Here is a 14,459-nt window from a genome sequence, read left to right on the forward strand (position 1 = left end):
TCCATCCATCCATCCATCCATCCATCCATCCATCCATCCATCCATCCATCCATCCATCCATCCATCCATCCATCCATCCATCCATCCATCCATCCCATCAGTCCTTCAGTCTTGTTGTGGGTGTGTTTGTGAGTGGGGTTCTAATGAGCCATATAGGTTCAGTCCATTTACTATTAACCAGTGGTCAACAAAGTACTGGGCTCTAGTACTTTAGTAAAAATATTGATACTCATCGTCAAATCTTACTCAACTACAAGTAAAAGTTCCTCGGTCAAATGTTTACTTCAGTTAAATTCCTGAAGTACTGACTATAGAAAATACTTAAGTATTCAAATCGTATTTACTAGTATCAGTACATCGTTGTATTGTTTTCTGAGTGCTTTTACAGAACCATGTAACTTGCTGAAACCAGCTGATGATGTACTGACATGAAGTCTACGCCACCTGTAAAAACTTCAGAATGAAAATGTAATAAATCAAATGACAGCTATTTTATTTATGTTTGTATTTAAAATGTTAAAATTTCCCCAAAAATAAGAAAAGAAAAACAGGACAGACCTTTTCTCCCTGCAAATAGCAACATTGGTAACTACCAATTAATGCCATACTTAACATAGAAACATCAAACATAGATGCGTTGGTTCCTCGAGTTTCTCCATCCATCTCCATCGATGAGTTCTGTTTGAGTGAAAACGGGAGTTCAGCTCACCACTTATGACGTAATTCCAAATCTCAGGTGTAAGCGGCGGCTGTGATTGGTTCTCCTTGTTGTGAGGAGCGTAGCATGTGGCCAATTGCATTTCAGTAAACATAAACAGCAACAGCGAACTAAAAGACTACGCTGAGCCAAAAGGAATGAGGAACTTTGACAAGCTTCCTAGAAACGTGATAGTCGAAGATAAAATATATGTCTTTGAAATATAGTGAAGTGAAAGTCAAAATTTCCTCCAAAAATAAATACTCAAAAAATATACTTAAGTACAGTACTTATGTATATAGTATATATATATATTACATTCTGTTGATGCGGAAACATGTCACATAGGCAGCTTTCTTTCAGTACATTTTAACTTATTTTGACAGATGTAGCACTTTAGTGTCCCTCCACCCCCAGAGCTGTCTTTATCTCATAATTGACATCTAATGCACACTGTCTCTCTTTCTCTCTCATTGCTTCCTGGGTTATATTTGCACTGTTCTTTTTTAGGCTCTTTTTACCCCATCAGCACATTTTCTCTCTCTCTCTCTGCCTTTGGCTCCCTCTCTGTTTCTCTCTCTCTCTGTTTCTCTTTCCCTGTCTCTCTCTGTTTCTCTCTCTCTCTCCGTTTCTCTCTCCCTGTCTTTCTGTTTCTCTCTCTCTCTCTCTCTCTCTCTGTTTCACTCTCTCTCCCTGCCTCTCTCTCTCTCTCTCCTTTCTGCTGCCCTTCAGCTGCCCAACTCCAACTGATGAGTTCTGTTCTCTGCTTCTGTCTGCAGCTGTCTGCCGTCTGTACAGTTTGTTACCAATATTTAGCTTTGATTTTAATGTTGCCCAGATGCTGCTCAGCTGTAGCCTGACCCTAATCTACCAATTCATTAGTGGGATTATAAAGAAAAGGAAGAGATTAAACACCGAATACAGGAAGAATTCTCTCTTGATCTAGTGGATCCTTTGCAAAAATAACAAATAGCACATGGGCTATAGATTGCTGTGGTGGAAAGACACCATATTGGTGAGAAAAATGACAGATTCATTACTGTTTGTAAGATTTATGTGGAAAAATGCTGTTGAGATTCCCTGTTTCTACAATTGGTGTGTAAAGTAATGAAAATGCAAACCTGAAGTGGTTTTATAAACATACTTACAGAGAAGCACCAAAACCACATCTCTTTATTACATTTCCCTCTGCACCAAATACAACCCAATCTGGAAAAATGTTGACGTGAACTATTCTGAAAGTTTGTTTTAGGGTTGTGACCAAAAAAAAAAATCAATTCACATAAGAATCCCGATTTTCATTTATTACAATTTAGAATCGATTTGAAATGTCCCATAATCCACTTTAAACAAATATTCGTTTTTACTTAGCTTTAGCTTAGTGTTTCCTCTCAAATGCTGCAGTGTGCCGCTGCACTTTAAGTTCAAAGTACTTCCTTTGTGCTTCTGTGTGAAAATAAAGGGATTTCATTTAGGAAAATATGAAAGTTATGTTAATATTTCTGATTTAAATGTGTGTAATTTATAACAATTAAATTCCTAAAGGGTTTTTTTGTTTGTTTGTTTGTTTAACTTAAGCTTACTGACTTGAAAGATTTACTCATTATGCTAGTTATTCCAGATATTTTCATATTTGAACCTGATTTGAAAATCCCAGCTCTAGACGTTTATTGAACAGCTCATGTCCATCATAAACAGAAACACCTGACAGCTGCCTGCTATTGTTCCTGTCATGGAATATCCTTTATTCCTGTAACCAAAGATAAGAAAGCAGATTATTCCCAGATTTACTCAGCATATAAGGCCATGCTGTGTGTATTTTTGGTCTGTGTTTACGTTCCTGTCTCTCTGTCTCAGGCTTTGTCCTTTCTTGGATTGGACGTCAGTGAAGAGAAGAGGAAGACGCTGAGGCACAGCCTGACCCCTGACCCCCAAGGCACCGTGGCGTATGGAGGTGAGGCGCATGCACACTCTCACTCACACTGAAGTCAGCCATGCGTGCATCCAGGCTCGTCGATGTGTGTGTTGGGATGCTGTCAGATCACTGGCCCTGTGTGACGTTATCATGCTGCTGATTGGCTGTGACATCGCTGTTCGGTGACACGCTGAGGAAGCATAATGTCTGTTTGTGTCCAGGTGGTCAGTCAGAGGGAAATGTTCTTGTAGACTCTTGATGAATTTCCTGTATTGTATTAAAAAATCCTAACTGCATTAGATGAACCATTTGAAAGAAGGTTTGATGTTTATTTTACATGTTGTTCAAAGCTGTTGTTTTCATCTTTATCACTTATTTCCCGTTGACTGTTCTCCTAATTGCACTGACTGAACAAATGAAAGTTGTGTTTTAACATGTTAGACCATGATTCTGAAGCTGTTGGCTTATGTAAGTGAGCCGTACTGGTGCAGAGACATCAAACAGCTTTGTTCAGCACATTCATGTCTATATTTAAAAACAAGTCAAACATTTTAATTCAATTCAGCTGTTTTTCCGCTTCTGATCTGTTTCAGGCGACACTAAACCTCTTAGGCAGATTTTCTTTCCCCCACTAAGCATCTGAACTATTCCTCTTCCAATCCACTGTCCATGACTCAAGTCTGGCAATGTTGTTTCCAAAGAGTCGGTTCTAAAATAAAGAAATTAAACCTCTTGTCAACAATTCCCTTGGAGATGTAAGCAGTGGTCCATGAAAGGGTTTTTTTTGTGTTGGAGATGAAGCTTTTTATTCTTGTAAAAATTGTTGATTTGATAAATTTCAAAACAATTTATTGAAAAGACACCAAGAACCCTTCACTAATGAGGTGAAGGGAAATGTCCAATAATATATTTATAAAATATTCACATATTTTATAAAGCTCTACTTTTGCTGCTCCAGTCACTCTTGTGAAATTCCTCAATAGGATTTTTATCTGGGTAAATAAAGGTTTAATAATAAAAATAAAACCACATAAACTCACTTCAGTCTTGCATTTGTTAAAATTAAAGACATATTGGATAATCCATAATTTGGTGTCCCTAGACCCGTCGAGAAGAGTCTGAGTAGAAGGATCAGGGGCAAATAGACTAGACAGTCATCAGCATATAAACGGAAAGGAGTCCCATATTTCCTCAAGATAATTCCCAGTTGTAAAAGATAAAAGGAGCCTTGTGGTACTGCTTCTAATTACAGGTAGACTACTCTACCACTGAGCTACTGGATGCTTTAAACCATAAATCATCTTCATTTAATTACAGTATTTCTCTATGAGTATTGTTATCAGTGCGACCCAGTGTTGTGTAGGTATGGTGGGTTCTGATCCGAAGAAGTTCCAGTCTTGAAATCATTGAGCAGGACTGAACAAGCTGAAAACAGACGATTTGTTTCATCAGCTGATTTTTATCTGTCCATATTTGATTTGCATGCTCTATGACAAGAACACTGTAGCTTATGAGACACTGAATATTTCTAATGTCAAGCTATTTAATGTTTCTTCTGAAGCTAAAGTTTGGACACGTGTCAGAACTCAGGAGATGAATCTTCAAACTTCTCCCGGTTCTCTTGCTCGCTCTCTGTTTTCAGCCCCAATGCTTTCTATCTTTTCGGTCTTAGATTTTGTGGAAGCTTGTCGGAACATCTTCCAGGAGGACCTGGAGGACTTGGGGTTAGGATCGGGCCCCTTCACCTTCTCCTACCATGAAGCAGCCAGTTTGATGGACACATCGGCGTTTCATTCACCAGTAAGTCTCTCTGAAGAGTCTTTCAGACCAGCAGCAATCAAAAAGATATGGGTAATAAGCTGGACCATAAGACAGAAGATCACATGGAGACGTTAATTCAGGAGTCCTAACAGCAGGCCTTGAGGCCTTGAAAGTCCTGCAGCTTTTTGATACGTCTCTGGTCCAACACGTCTGAATAAAATGACTGAATTGCCTCCTTAGTGATTTCTCAAGTTCTCCAGGGTTCTGCTAATAACCTCATTATTTGGCTCAAGTGTGCAGAAGCAGAAACACATCCAGGTTGCATCAAACCAGCCCTGTTTAGTTCGCTTCGATTCGACTCCAGCTTGTTTGCCCTAAAGTCTGGTTGGTCTTCATAAGGGCTTGGTTGGTTTGGTGCAGTGCCATGTGAAATTTAACAATTGTTGCAACTTTGGTCCACAATTGAAGCGAGTACCAGACTGTCAGCGGGGACTCCAGCTCTTGAGGTCTGGACTTGGAAGATCCTTGTGTTAAAGTCTGGAGAACACACACTAGGAGTCACTGTTAAACACACACAATGAACTGTCTCATGCTGTGTATGCTTGACTGTGTGTGCATCTGCAGACTTATGAATCAGAGTGCAGCTACAGCAGTGAGGAGATGGAGCAGTTCCAGACCGAGGTGAAGCAACTGCAGACCCAAATGAAGCAACTCAAGGTGAACTTCATACCGTTAATGTTCCTTTGATAGAAGCATATGGTCACCAGCTGCGCTGCTTAGCGACAGTAAAGAGTTAATCAGTTAAGTACATACACACCCCAAGCTTTTGTCTTGTTTTGTCAAATTACAACCACAAACTTTAGTGTATTCTATAGGGATTTTCTACGGCCTACTTTTGCTAGATAGAGAAACCATTGTTTTTACCAAAAAAAACAAACATAAAAATCACAGACTCTTTAGGATCATCCTGAATGTTTTAGGTGTTTCCCTGCTAACACACACCTGACCTAAATGAATGTGTGTTTAACTTCACCTGGTAGCGTGCTGAGGAGGTAAGGTGATCGTTGAATCAGGTGGCCCATCAGGAGCGAGCTTTAGAACCACTGCATTACTTTGTGTTGGACTACGACCCAAAGCCCCAGTGAAACATGTTGTGAAAAGGTTTAGTTTTTCTGTGATTGAGCTCTTTCTGAGAAAAACTAACATTTTGAACCGAGAATTTACTTGATTTGAAGGAAGAGAAATCTATCATCCCTGGAGTCAAGTTCAAGTCTATTTGTGTAGAACGCTTCAGCAACAAGGCAGTTCAACATCATTAAGTCACCAGTTGCGAAAAGGGCAATAAACATTACATTTTTGTCAAATGCCATCATCAAAGTCATCATTACATATCAAATATATTGACCAGGGTTCCATGTACTACTAATCATAAACAGCTCTAAACAGGTGGGTTTTTTTGTCTAGATTTAAAGGAGCTCAGTGTTTCAGCTGTTTCGCAGTTTTCTGGAAGTTTGTTCCAAATTTGTGGTGCATAGAAGCTGAATGCTGCTTCTATAACAACAGCATTTTTTAATGTATTGTGGTGCTAAGCTGTTCAGTGATTTATAAACTAACAGTATTTTAAAGTCTGTTCTCTCGGTGAAGGAGACTTGGAGATGTTCTCTATCTATCCTGGTTTTGATCAGAACTCCAGCAGCCGCGTTCTGGATCAGCTGCAGCTGGAGGATTTATTTTTTTAGTCAGACACTGTCACAGGAATCAATGCAACTGAAGATAAACGCCTGGATGAGTTTCCCTAGATCTAGTTGAGACTTTAGTCCTCTAATCATGGAAATATTCCTCTGGTGATAGAAGGCCGACTTTGTAACTGTCTTTATGTGGCTCTGAAGGTTCAGATCAGAGTTCATCACTTCACCCAGGTTTCAGACCTGATCTCTAGTTTCAGCTGGACTCTCGATCATTCCTCTTTAGGTCCAAAGATAAAAACTTCAGTTTTGTCTCTGTTCAGCAAAGAAAGCCAAACATTTTATATCCTGCTTCATAGAGGAAAGAAGGGCATGATTGGACTGATTTGCTGTTTCTCTTGGCAGGTGATTCTGAAAGACACAGAACAGAGCAAAAAAAGCCTGGAGGAGGAGCTGCAGAAGACATCTGAGGTAAGAAGACACGGCATCTCCTGTGTTTAAATCTGATGGCATGCTCGAGCAGTCATTTATTAGACATGTTACAGAGTGTAATTTCTGACTAGTTACCACTGATACATCAGAACATGAAAAGTATAACTGCAACACATTGTGTTAATCTGTGCAGAAAGCCTGCCTGACTGTGGAGGAGAACAGCCGCCTGAAGAGCCGCCTGCAGGCTGCCGAGGCCGAGGCGGTGCAGCGGCAGGCCACCAGCGCTGAGCAGGACTACGAGGAAGTCATCCAGCTGCTGGAGGCCGAGATCAGAGACCTGAAGAACCAGCTGACCGCCAAGAGGCAAGCCTGTGGAGCAGGCGTTAAAGTGAGTCCAAATGCTCGATCTACAGTCCTTTACTGTTGGGAGGAAGGAGAAAAACCAACCGATTCGCACAGCTGTCTGATAATCAAGGAGAAATGGTGACCCAAAAATATAGAATAGAAAAAATATGACAAAATTAAAAATAAGCACATATCAATTTTATTTCTATGTGCACATATACAATGTCTAGCCAAAAAAAAATAGTTGCCACCAAAAAGACAAAGGTTAAAGTCTAATATTTTGTTGGACCGCCTTTAACTTTGATTATAGCACACATTGTTTTGATCAGCATTTGGGATATGACAAGGTTTATTTACATCCAGTGTTGCATTCATTTTCCACCAACATCTCTTTCTGATGATGGGAATGTGTTACAGCAAAGGAACCAGGGAAGAAACGATCCACTGATGAAATAATCTGGTCGTTCAGTATCTTCAGCTGTTCAGTCCCAGTCAGTTGAGATCTCTCCATGTTGTAATGTGGAAATGCTCTTACTTTCACCATTTATCATAACTCTGAGTTATACTGATTTTGACAAAGCAGTGCGAATCTCACTTTGTGTCCTGGATCCCTGTTGCCATGGCATTCAAATGTTTTGTCTCCTGGGTCTGGATTTGGTGGATTGGGGAAATCCAGTATCCACAGGCTGTACATTAAGAGCACAGAACAAGGCAGAGGTTTAGTGAGCATCACAGCCAACCATCCAAGATAGAATGTTGAAGCTCCAAGAATACATCGGAAAGATAGCCCTGATGATGAAGTGCAGACTAACAATGGAAACTGTCAGTTCCATGGAGGGAAAATCCTCCAAATCCCTATAGAAATTATTATCCTGATGTTCAAGAGTGTTGAAACAATACAGATTTGTCAAAAAAATTTGCAAAATATGTTTGTAGCAGTGCCAAAGCATCAACAGTGAATGTATGGGAGGAGAGCTGGTGTTCTAAGCCAGAGGAGTTTTATTCAGCATGTTAACTGGTGCAATAAAATCAGCCAGGTGGCATTTTCAACATGACATCAACAAATGTGGAAAAACACACGATTTTGCACTAACATCTCATTGTTTTCTGAGTTTCAGTCTCGTTAACCGCTTTTGAAATGCTCCAAGTTGACAGAGTGTGTGTTGCGTTTGTCAGGAGGAAGTGGTGGAGCTCAACAGGAAGCTGACCTCCATCGACTCCCAGCTGAGGAAGTCAGAGCTGAGCAGAAAACACCTGGAGATCTCCAACAAGAAGCTGCTGGGCTTCGCTCAGGTAGAGCTGCTGTCAGGCCTGATCGCCATCGCCATTGCAACCATCTTTACTGTAGTGCCTGCTCCTCAAAGAGGAATGGAGCCAGACTGCCCCCAAGTGGACCCCAGTGGTATGGGAAGCTGCTGTGGTTTGAAAACTGAACCAAGTCTTACAGAGAATGTGTCTGTAGTGACACTGCTTCACTTACTGTTCATGATTCCTAGAGGAGCCAATGTTAAAGATCCAGTTTGTTTAACAAAGCAAGTTATAATTCTGTCTGTTCTGGTGCTGGACCGTTCTGTTGGGCATCCTCAATCATGAACTCCATTATCTCTCTCAACAGAACGTGCACAAGGTGCTGACTAAGCCCAGCCTGTTGGGAGGGGATGATGGGTAAGAGACCCAGAATGTTGCGTTCAGGTCACCCTACAGTCTCATGTAAATGTCCCACTGTAACCAACTGTCGCCTCTGTTGTTCTGTGTGTTTCAGGAGCAACAGGTCGTCTCCAGCCACAGACAGTCCAGACACCCTGTCACCCATTCCTGACCCTGCCATCCAGCTGGCTGTGGAGGCCAAAGAGCTGGTGGAGGGAGTGTGTTGCGTTTCTGCTAATAAAGGTACATGAAATAAAAAACACCTCTGTCCATCTTATTATTGTAGTCTAAATATTGTAGATCTCATTGTTCATTTACACATGTAAGGTCCGAAACTATGAGAACTTGGCGACGTACAGAGATGGGTGCGAGTGCTTCTGCTTGGCATCGTACTTGGCACTATTTTTGATTTTTATTTTCCAATTTTCTTTCTCATGTTCCCTCCAACTTTCTGAACCCTCAGGCGTTTTGAAAAACCCTGTTGTAGCCTATAGAACTATCCTAGCTTGTTCAGGGAAGCACACTAAGGTCCCATTCAGTAAACAAGCATCTGTTCTGATCTATGTTTGGCCTGCAGGGTCAGATTCCATACCGGATGTCAACTCCCATCATGTGTGACCGACAGAGAAATGGAGGACTGAAGGAGGTCCTGCCCCGTCACCAAAGAAGCCCACCGAGCCCAAACCGACCGACGACGTTCTTCACCAACCGACAGGACATGTGCCCCCTGTCCCCCCTCCAGCCAATGCGGACCCCCCAGTACAGCAAAGGGACAGATGGGATCTCTCATGAGACCCCTGCTTGCACCAGTTAGACTGCAGCCCAAGAACTGCCCGGCGTCTCAGCAGCAAACGTTGCTGTTCTTCCTGTGGCGGATGATGTTGAAGGCACTGCATGACCAAGTGCACAACACTGTAAACCTTGTTAATACTCCTCTGATGTATTTTGTAAAGTTATCCACTCACAGGCAGATTGAGCCCTCCTCCCCCCGTACTGCATGTGAAGGAGAGCTACTTCCTGCTTAGGTGGGACAATCCAGAGCTGAGCAGTCCTCTGTCCATCATCCGCTCCATCCCGTTGCCCTGGACTGCTTGCTCTGCCACAAACATCAACATAGGTACTGTTGAGAAAAAGTGTAGAAACGTGTTACCTCTCCTTGTGCTCTTTCTTGTTAAAAAGCTAGAAGGTGAAGGCTTCAGAGATTCTGGACCTGAGGGTGGAGTGTCATGTCCAGCTTGGTTTCACTGCAGTGGTTCATGTCGGCTCCAGCTGTGTGCTCTTCAGAATGAACAGAAACCAGTCATAGGCTACATGTCAAACTTTTGTTTTATTTCTGCCAACAGCTGCAAGCCCATTCATGGAGTGTGTTTTTGAACTGAACTGCATCTTCAGTGTGGCCTCATACTCTTTATTATGTTTTATATTAAAGGGATAACTGAATCATGGGCTTTGTGTGTGTTGTCTGTTTCCACAACAACAGGCTTCTGCCTCTTCCCACAGATTCTTCATTCTCTGTTGATCTAACTTGTTTTTTTGTTGTTGTTGCTCTTGCTGGTGGGGACCTGTTGTCTAATGGGCTAAAGGATTTACAGGCAAGGAAAATATTCAATAAGTTCTTTATTAAAGGGGCAGTATTATGTGTTTTCTGCCATTTTATAGCAGAAGGTAATTTTTAGAATTACCTTCTGTTATTCTAAAAATGCTACATTTATCAAATATGACTTAAGAAAATGTACTTGAAAAAGGGCCTCCGTCTCTTTAAAAAATCTCCTGTTCTTTCTGAAACTCTGCCTTTAGGAAGCGATCACCACACGGCTCCCCTATTAACCCTTTAACAATGTTTTTACCAGAGTAAAACACTGAGAAGTCTCTTGTATAATGAGCTCAGCAGATCCTCAGTTCCACCAGGTGTTTGCTAGTTGCTGCTGGCTAGTCTGAAGGAGCTGAGTGGAGGAAGGCTGGTTTGTGAGGTGGAAGCTGGGAAACTAGGAAAATGCATCCCTGAGGAGGAACTGTGTCTGAACAGCTCAGTGGTTGCTGTGGGCAAGGACGTAGGAACAAGTTTATCATTGGGAGGGACACATATCGGAAATGTGAAACGTAAATAGCTTGAGCAAAAATGTCAAACAATGGTGTCATCAATGTGTTAATCTGACCCCTTGTGACGAGTAATCTAACGTGTTACTATTTACAATACAATAATTAGATTCAAATTACGTATCCAAATTACGTATTTGTGATTATTTTTAGAAAACACATATTGTTTCTTTTTCCTTGGGGAGATACGTTTCATATGTAACACCAGCGACACAAACGTAAACGATGGAGGGAAAAGAGATGCACATTTTCTATCTGATGAATTTTTCATTGATCAAATTACTTTCAAAGTAACTATGCCATCCATGGCAATAAACTAACTACACGATATATCATATGTGTGTAGACCTGTCACAATAACAAATATTGATTTTTGATAAACAATGTTATTGTTGTTTTTAGACCATTTTTAAGTAATAAATGTTAATGGAAAAATTATAATGCAAGAACACAATCTGAAAGATCAGTAAACTTTAGATTATAATGAACATTTAACACTGCAACTGGAAGGCATTTCAAATATCCAAAATACATAAAGAAAACGACAAATAAAATGAATTTTGAAGTCTTTGTAAATAAAAGTTTCCTTCAAAAAAAAAAAGGTTTAGCTGAGATCAAAGCACCAACCTGAAAGCTTTTATCATACAGTTTTTTGTAGAAAGAGAAATAAAAAGAGAAGTGATAAATCATGCCAATGGAAATGATTGAATTTGTTTTAATTTATCATGAGCACGGAGCTCGGTTCATTGTGCGCGTTGAAGCGGACACGCAGCGGCACGCGCTGACGCCGCCGCATGCGCAGCGTGTCGCAGCGCCTCGAGCATCTCTGGATCTTTGCGATTCGATGCAACACCCCAAACATCGCTTCAATGAAGGCGGATGATGCCGCCGCAGTCCAACTTTAAAACTAATATGTAGAAGTCCGGGAGACGAACTCAGACCGAGCAGAGCAGAGTGGAACAAAACAAAGCAGAGCAGAGCAGCAATGGCCCAACTGTGGGGGACCTGCGGATCCAAACACACACACACACACACACACACGCACACACACACGCACACACACACACACACACACACACACACACACACACACTCGCAGAAGGAGGAAGAGAAGGAGCGCAGCGCGGTGGCGCTTTACCACCAGGATCTCAGCGTAACATGCACAAGCCGGAGATGTGTTGCTTTTCGCTGCCAGAGCCCACAGGACGCAAGACACACAGTGGGAGAACAAAGACACACATGACTGAATGAACGCCGCAGCTACACCACGCCCACCTTAACACGGAACTTCTCACCTGAAAACCATTTGTGTGGAATTATGTGTATTTCTATACCACTACATATCAATAAGAATTTTGTTGCTGTTCCTATAAGAGATGATCACGTTTTCTGGTAACCAAGTTCCATAAAGTAAACATCTGATTTTCACTTTTGCAAAATTTGCTAACTCTAAATGTCTTGTGTCTATACGCAGTATTTTGAAAGAGCTTATGTTTTATAAAGAATATTGTCATGATTTATATGGTTTGTAGTGGTGAGAATGAACGTTGATACCCAGATGATGATGATGATGATGATGATGATGATGATGATGTAATAAAGAGAAGCTCAAATACAGTCCAGTACAGGCGGCATGCTAATACCGGTAGCAACTGAAAAACTGAAGACTGAATAGGAAAAAATCTCAAAATAACTATACAGAAAAACACGGATCACAACAAATATTACTTGTTATTCATTTGGTTTTAAGAGATAAGTAGGTTTTTTTTCTGCTAACGAACTGCCACGAAGTATAAATCGAGATTTTTACTTTTTTGTTGAATTTGTGTTTTATAATAAATCTACCACTAATGACAAAAAGAAGTAACTTCTGCAAAATTCACCAACTATTCTTAAAAAGCATAAAATAAGTGGTATTTCAAGAGAGCAGAAGAAATCCTATGTTTTTTGAACAATAACAATTTTTGTTGCTAATCTGTTGCTAAGAGATGAGTATGTTTACTGGTAACCAAGTGCCACGAAGTGAACTTCAGAGTTTTACTTTTGCGAAATTTGCCAGCGGTAAATGCATTCAGGTAAGCGTTATTTCGAAAGAGCTTTTGTTTTATAAACTACTTGTTATTAATTTGGTTTTAAGAGATAAGTAGGTTTTTTTCTGTAACGAACTGCCACGAAGTATAAATCGAGATTTTTACTTTTGGGTTGAATGTGTATATAATGTATTTGGCACTAATGACAAAAGAAAAAAAAAACTTTTCTGCAAAATTCACCAACTGCACAATTCTTGTTAGTGTAAAATAAGTGGTATTTCAAAAGAGCGGGAGAAACATTATATTTTTTTATCAATAAGAATTTTTGTTGCTACGCTGTTAATCTGTTGCTAAGAGATGATCGCGTTTTCTGGTAACCAAGTTCCACAAAGTTCCACAAAGTAAACATCTGATTTTCACTTTTGCAAAATGTAACAACAGTAAATTTCTTGTATCTAAGCTGATAAGCAGTATTTTGAAAGAGCTTATATTTTAAAAACTATTATTATTAATTTGGTGTTAAGAGATAATTAGTTTTTTTTCTGGTAACGAACTGCTACGAAGTCTAAATCGAGATTTTGACTGTTGTGTTGAATTTGTGTTTTAATAATATATTAAAACACAATATATTATTGTGTTTTAATATATTAAAACATAAATAATGTCATTACATTATTTATGTAATGACAAAAAGAACTAAATTTTCTGAAAAATTCACCAACTACACAATTATTAACAAGTATAAAATAAGTGGTATTTCAAAAGAGCAAAAGAAATATGTTTTTTGAACAAAAACAATATTTGTTATTAATCTGTTGCTAAGAGATGAGTGTGTTTACTGGTTACCAAGTGCCAAGAAATGTTTGCAGAGCACAAACATTTCTAATGTAACTGCCCACATTAAAAGTAGTATTTTTCCTAAAATAAGCTTTTTAGCTATTTTGTAACCATGTTTAGCACACTGAATGGAGGAAGTCAATGTAAGACAACATGCTAGTTATAGCCCACATGCCACTGGCTGCATTTAGGCTAATATTACCATTATTCGATCTTGATATTGCCTAATGTTTTGTGATACCAAGTATAGGCTACAGAACAAAGACAGAAATATTTACAGAAAGATGTTTAAGCAGAATCATTGCAAAGGCAGAAATGAGAAAAAAAACACCTAAACTCCTAGAACTGGCTTTAACTCTCGAGTTAAAGGAATTCTATTTATTAAAAAACGGAAACACCTGCTTTAAAAGCAGACTTAAAATGTTCCTTTCTGTGAGCACCCTATGTATCATCTGATATTGTTCGGACAGGTTCAGATCTGATATCACTTGCCTTGTTAAATTTCCTGTTCCTAAGTTCTCTGACGAGGCCCAGAAATTTGATAACGAGTCAGATTTCTAAGTTTTCAAAGGTTATCAGAAAGGTAGAAAGTTTGCAAATTATTTTCCTTACACTTTATAGTTATGCAGCCCTTTGTGTTGATCTGAAGTTATCATCTTTGTTGTAAAATATCTTGGAATTTGTGGCTGCAGCATTGCAAATGCTAGAAATAGTTATGAGATGTGAGCACTTCTGCACACCATGGTGCTTGTTAGAGAGCCCTAAATATTGTATGTTTATGTTATTTCCCTCAGTTACTCAACATATACTGTTACAGAAACTCAGTTTCAGTGTTGGGGTCACATTGTATTTGGGAAACGTTTGATAGTTGTGCACATAAGAAAAAAATTATGTAGTTTACTGCTAGGTGAAACGCTAGTTAAAATCAAACCTACTTGGAGATCCTCAGACAATGTGTTTATTTTATTCATATTTATATAAATTCCCTTCTCACCCTTCCGCAGGTGGACTCT

The 14,459-nt window shown here is 39.8% G+C and overlaps 1 protein-coding gene across 3 annotated transcripts in view; it reads left to right on the plus strand.

Annotated features, from left to right (window-relative positions):
- LOC103468281 (syntaxin-binding protein 4) overlaps positions 1-9,927 on the plus strand; it is a 65,116-nt gene extending 55,189 nt beyond the window's left edge. For all 3 annotated transcript variants that reach the window (XM_008415239.2, XM_008415241.2, XM_008415240.2), the window contains exons 13-21: positions 2,555-2,651; positions 4,285-4,412; positions 4,998-5,090; positions 6,464-6,529; positions 6,684-6,878; positions 8,012-8,128; positions 8,451-8,500; positions 8,598-8,725; positions 9,060-9,927. In XM_008415239.2, coding sequence (XP_008413461.1) covers positions 2,555-2,651; positions 4,285-4,412; positions 4,998-5,090; positions 6,464-6,529; positions 6,684-6,878; positions 8,012-8,128; positions 8,451-8,500; positions 8,598-8,725; positions 9,060-9,100 — 915 coding nt within the window. In that variant the 3' untranslated portion in view covers positions 9,101-9,927. The remainder of the gene's footprint in view (positions 1-2,554; positions 2,652-4,284; positions 4,413-4,997; positions 5,091-6,463; positions 6,530-6,683; positions 6,879-8,011; positions 8,129-8,450; positions 8,501-8,597; positions 8,726-9,059) is intronic.
- Positions 9,928-14,459: the final 4,532 nt, after the last annotated feature.

This window comes from Poecilia reticulata, linkage group LG8, assembly GCF_000633615.1.
Source record: "Poecilia reticulata strain Guanapo linkage group LG8, Guppy_female_1.0+MT, whole genome shotgun sequence".
Lineage (NCBI taxonomy): Eukaryota > Metazoa > Chordata > Actinopteri > Cyprinodontiformes > Poeciliidae > Poecilia > Poecilia reticulata.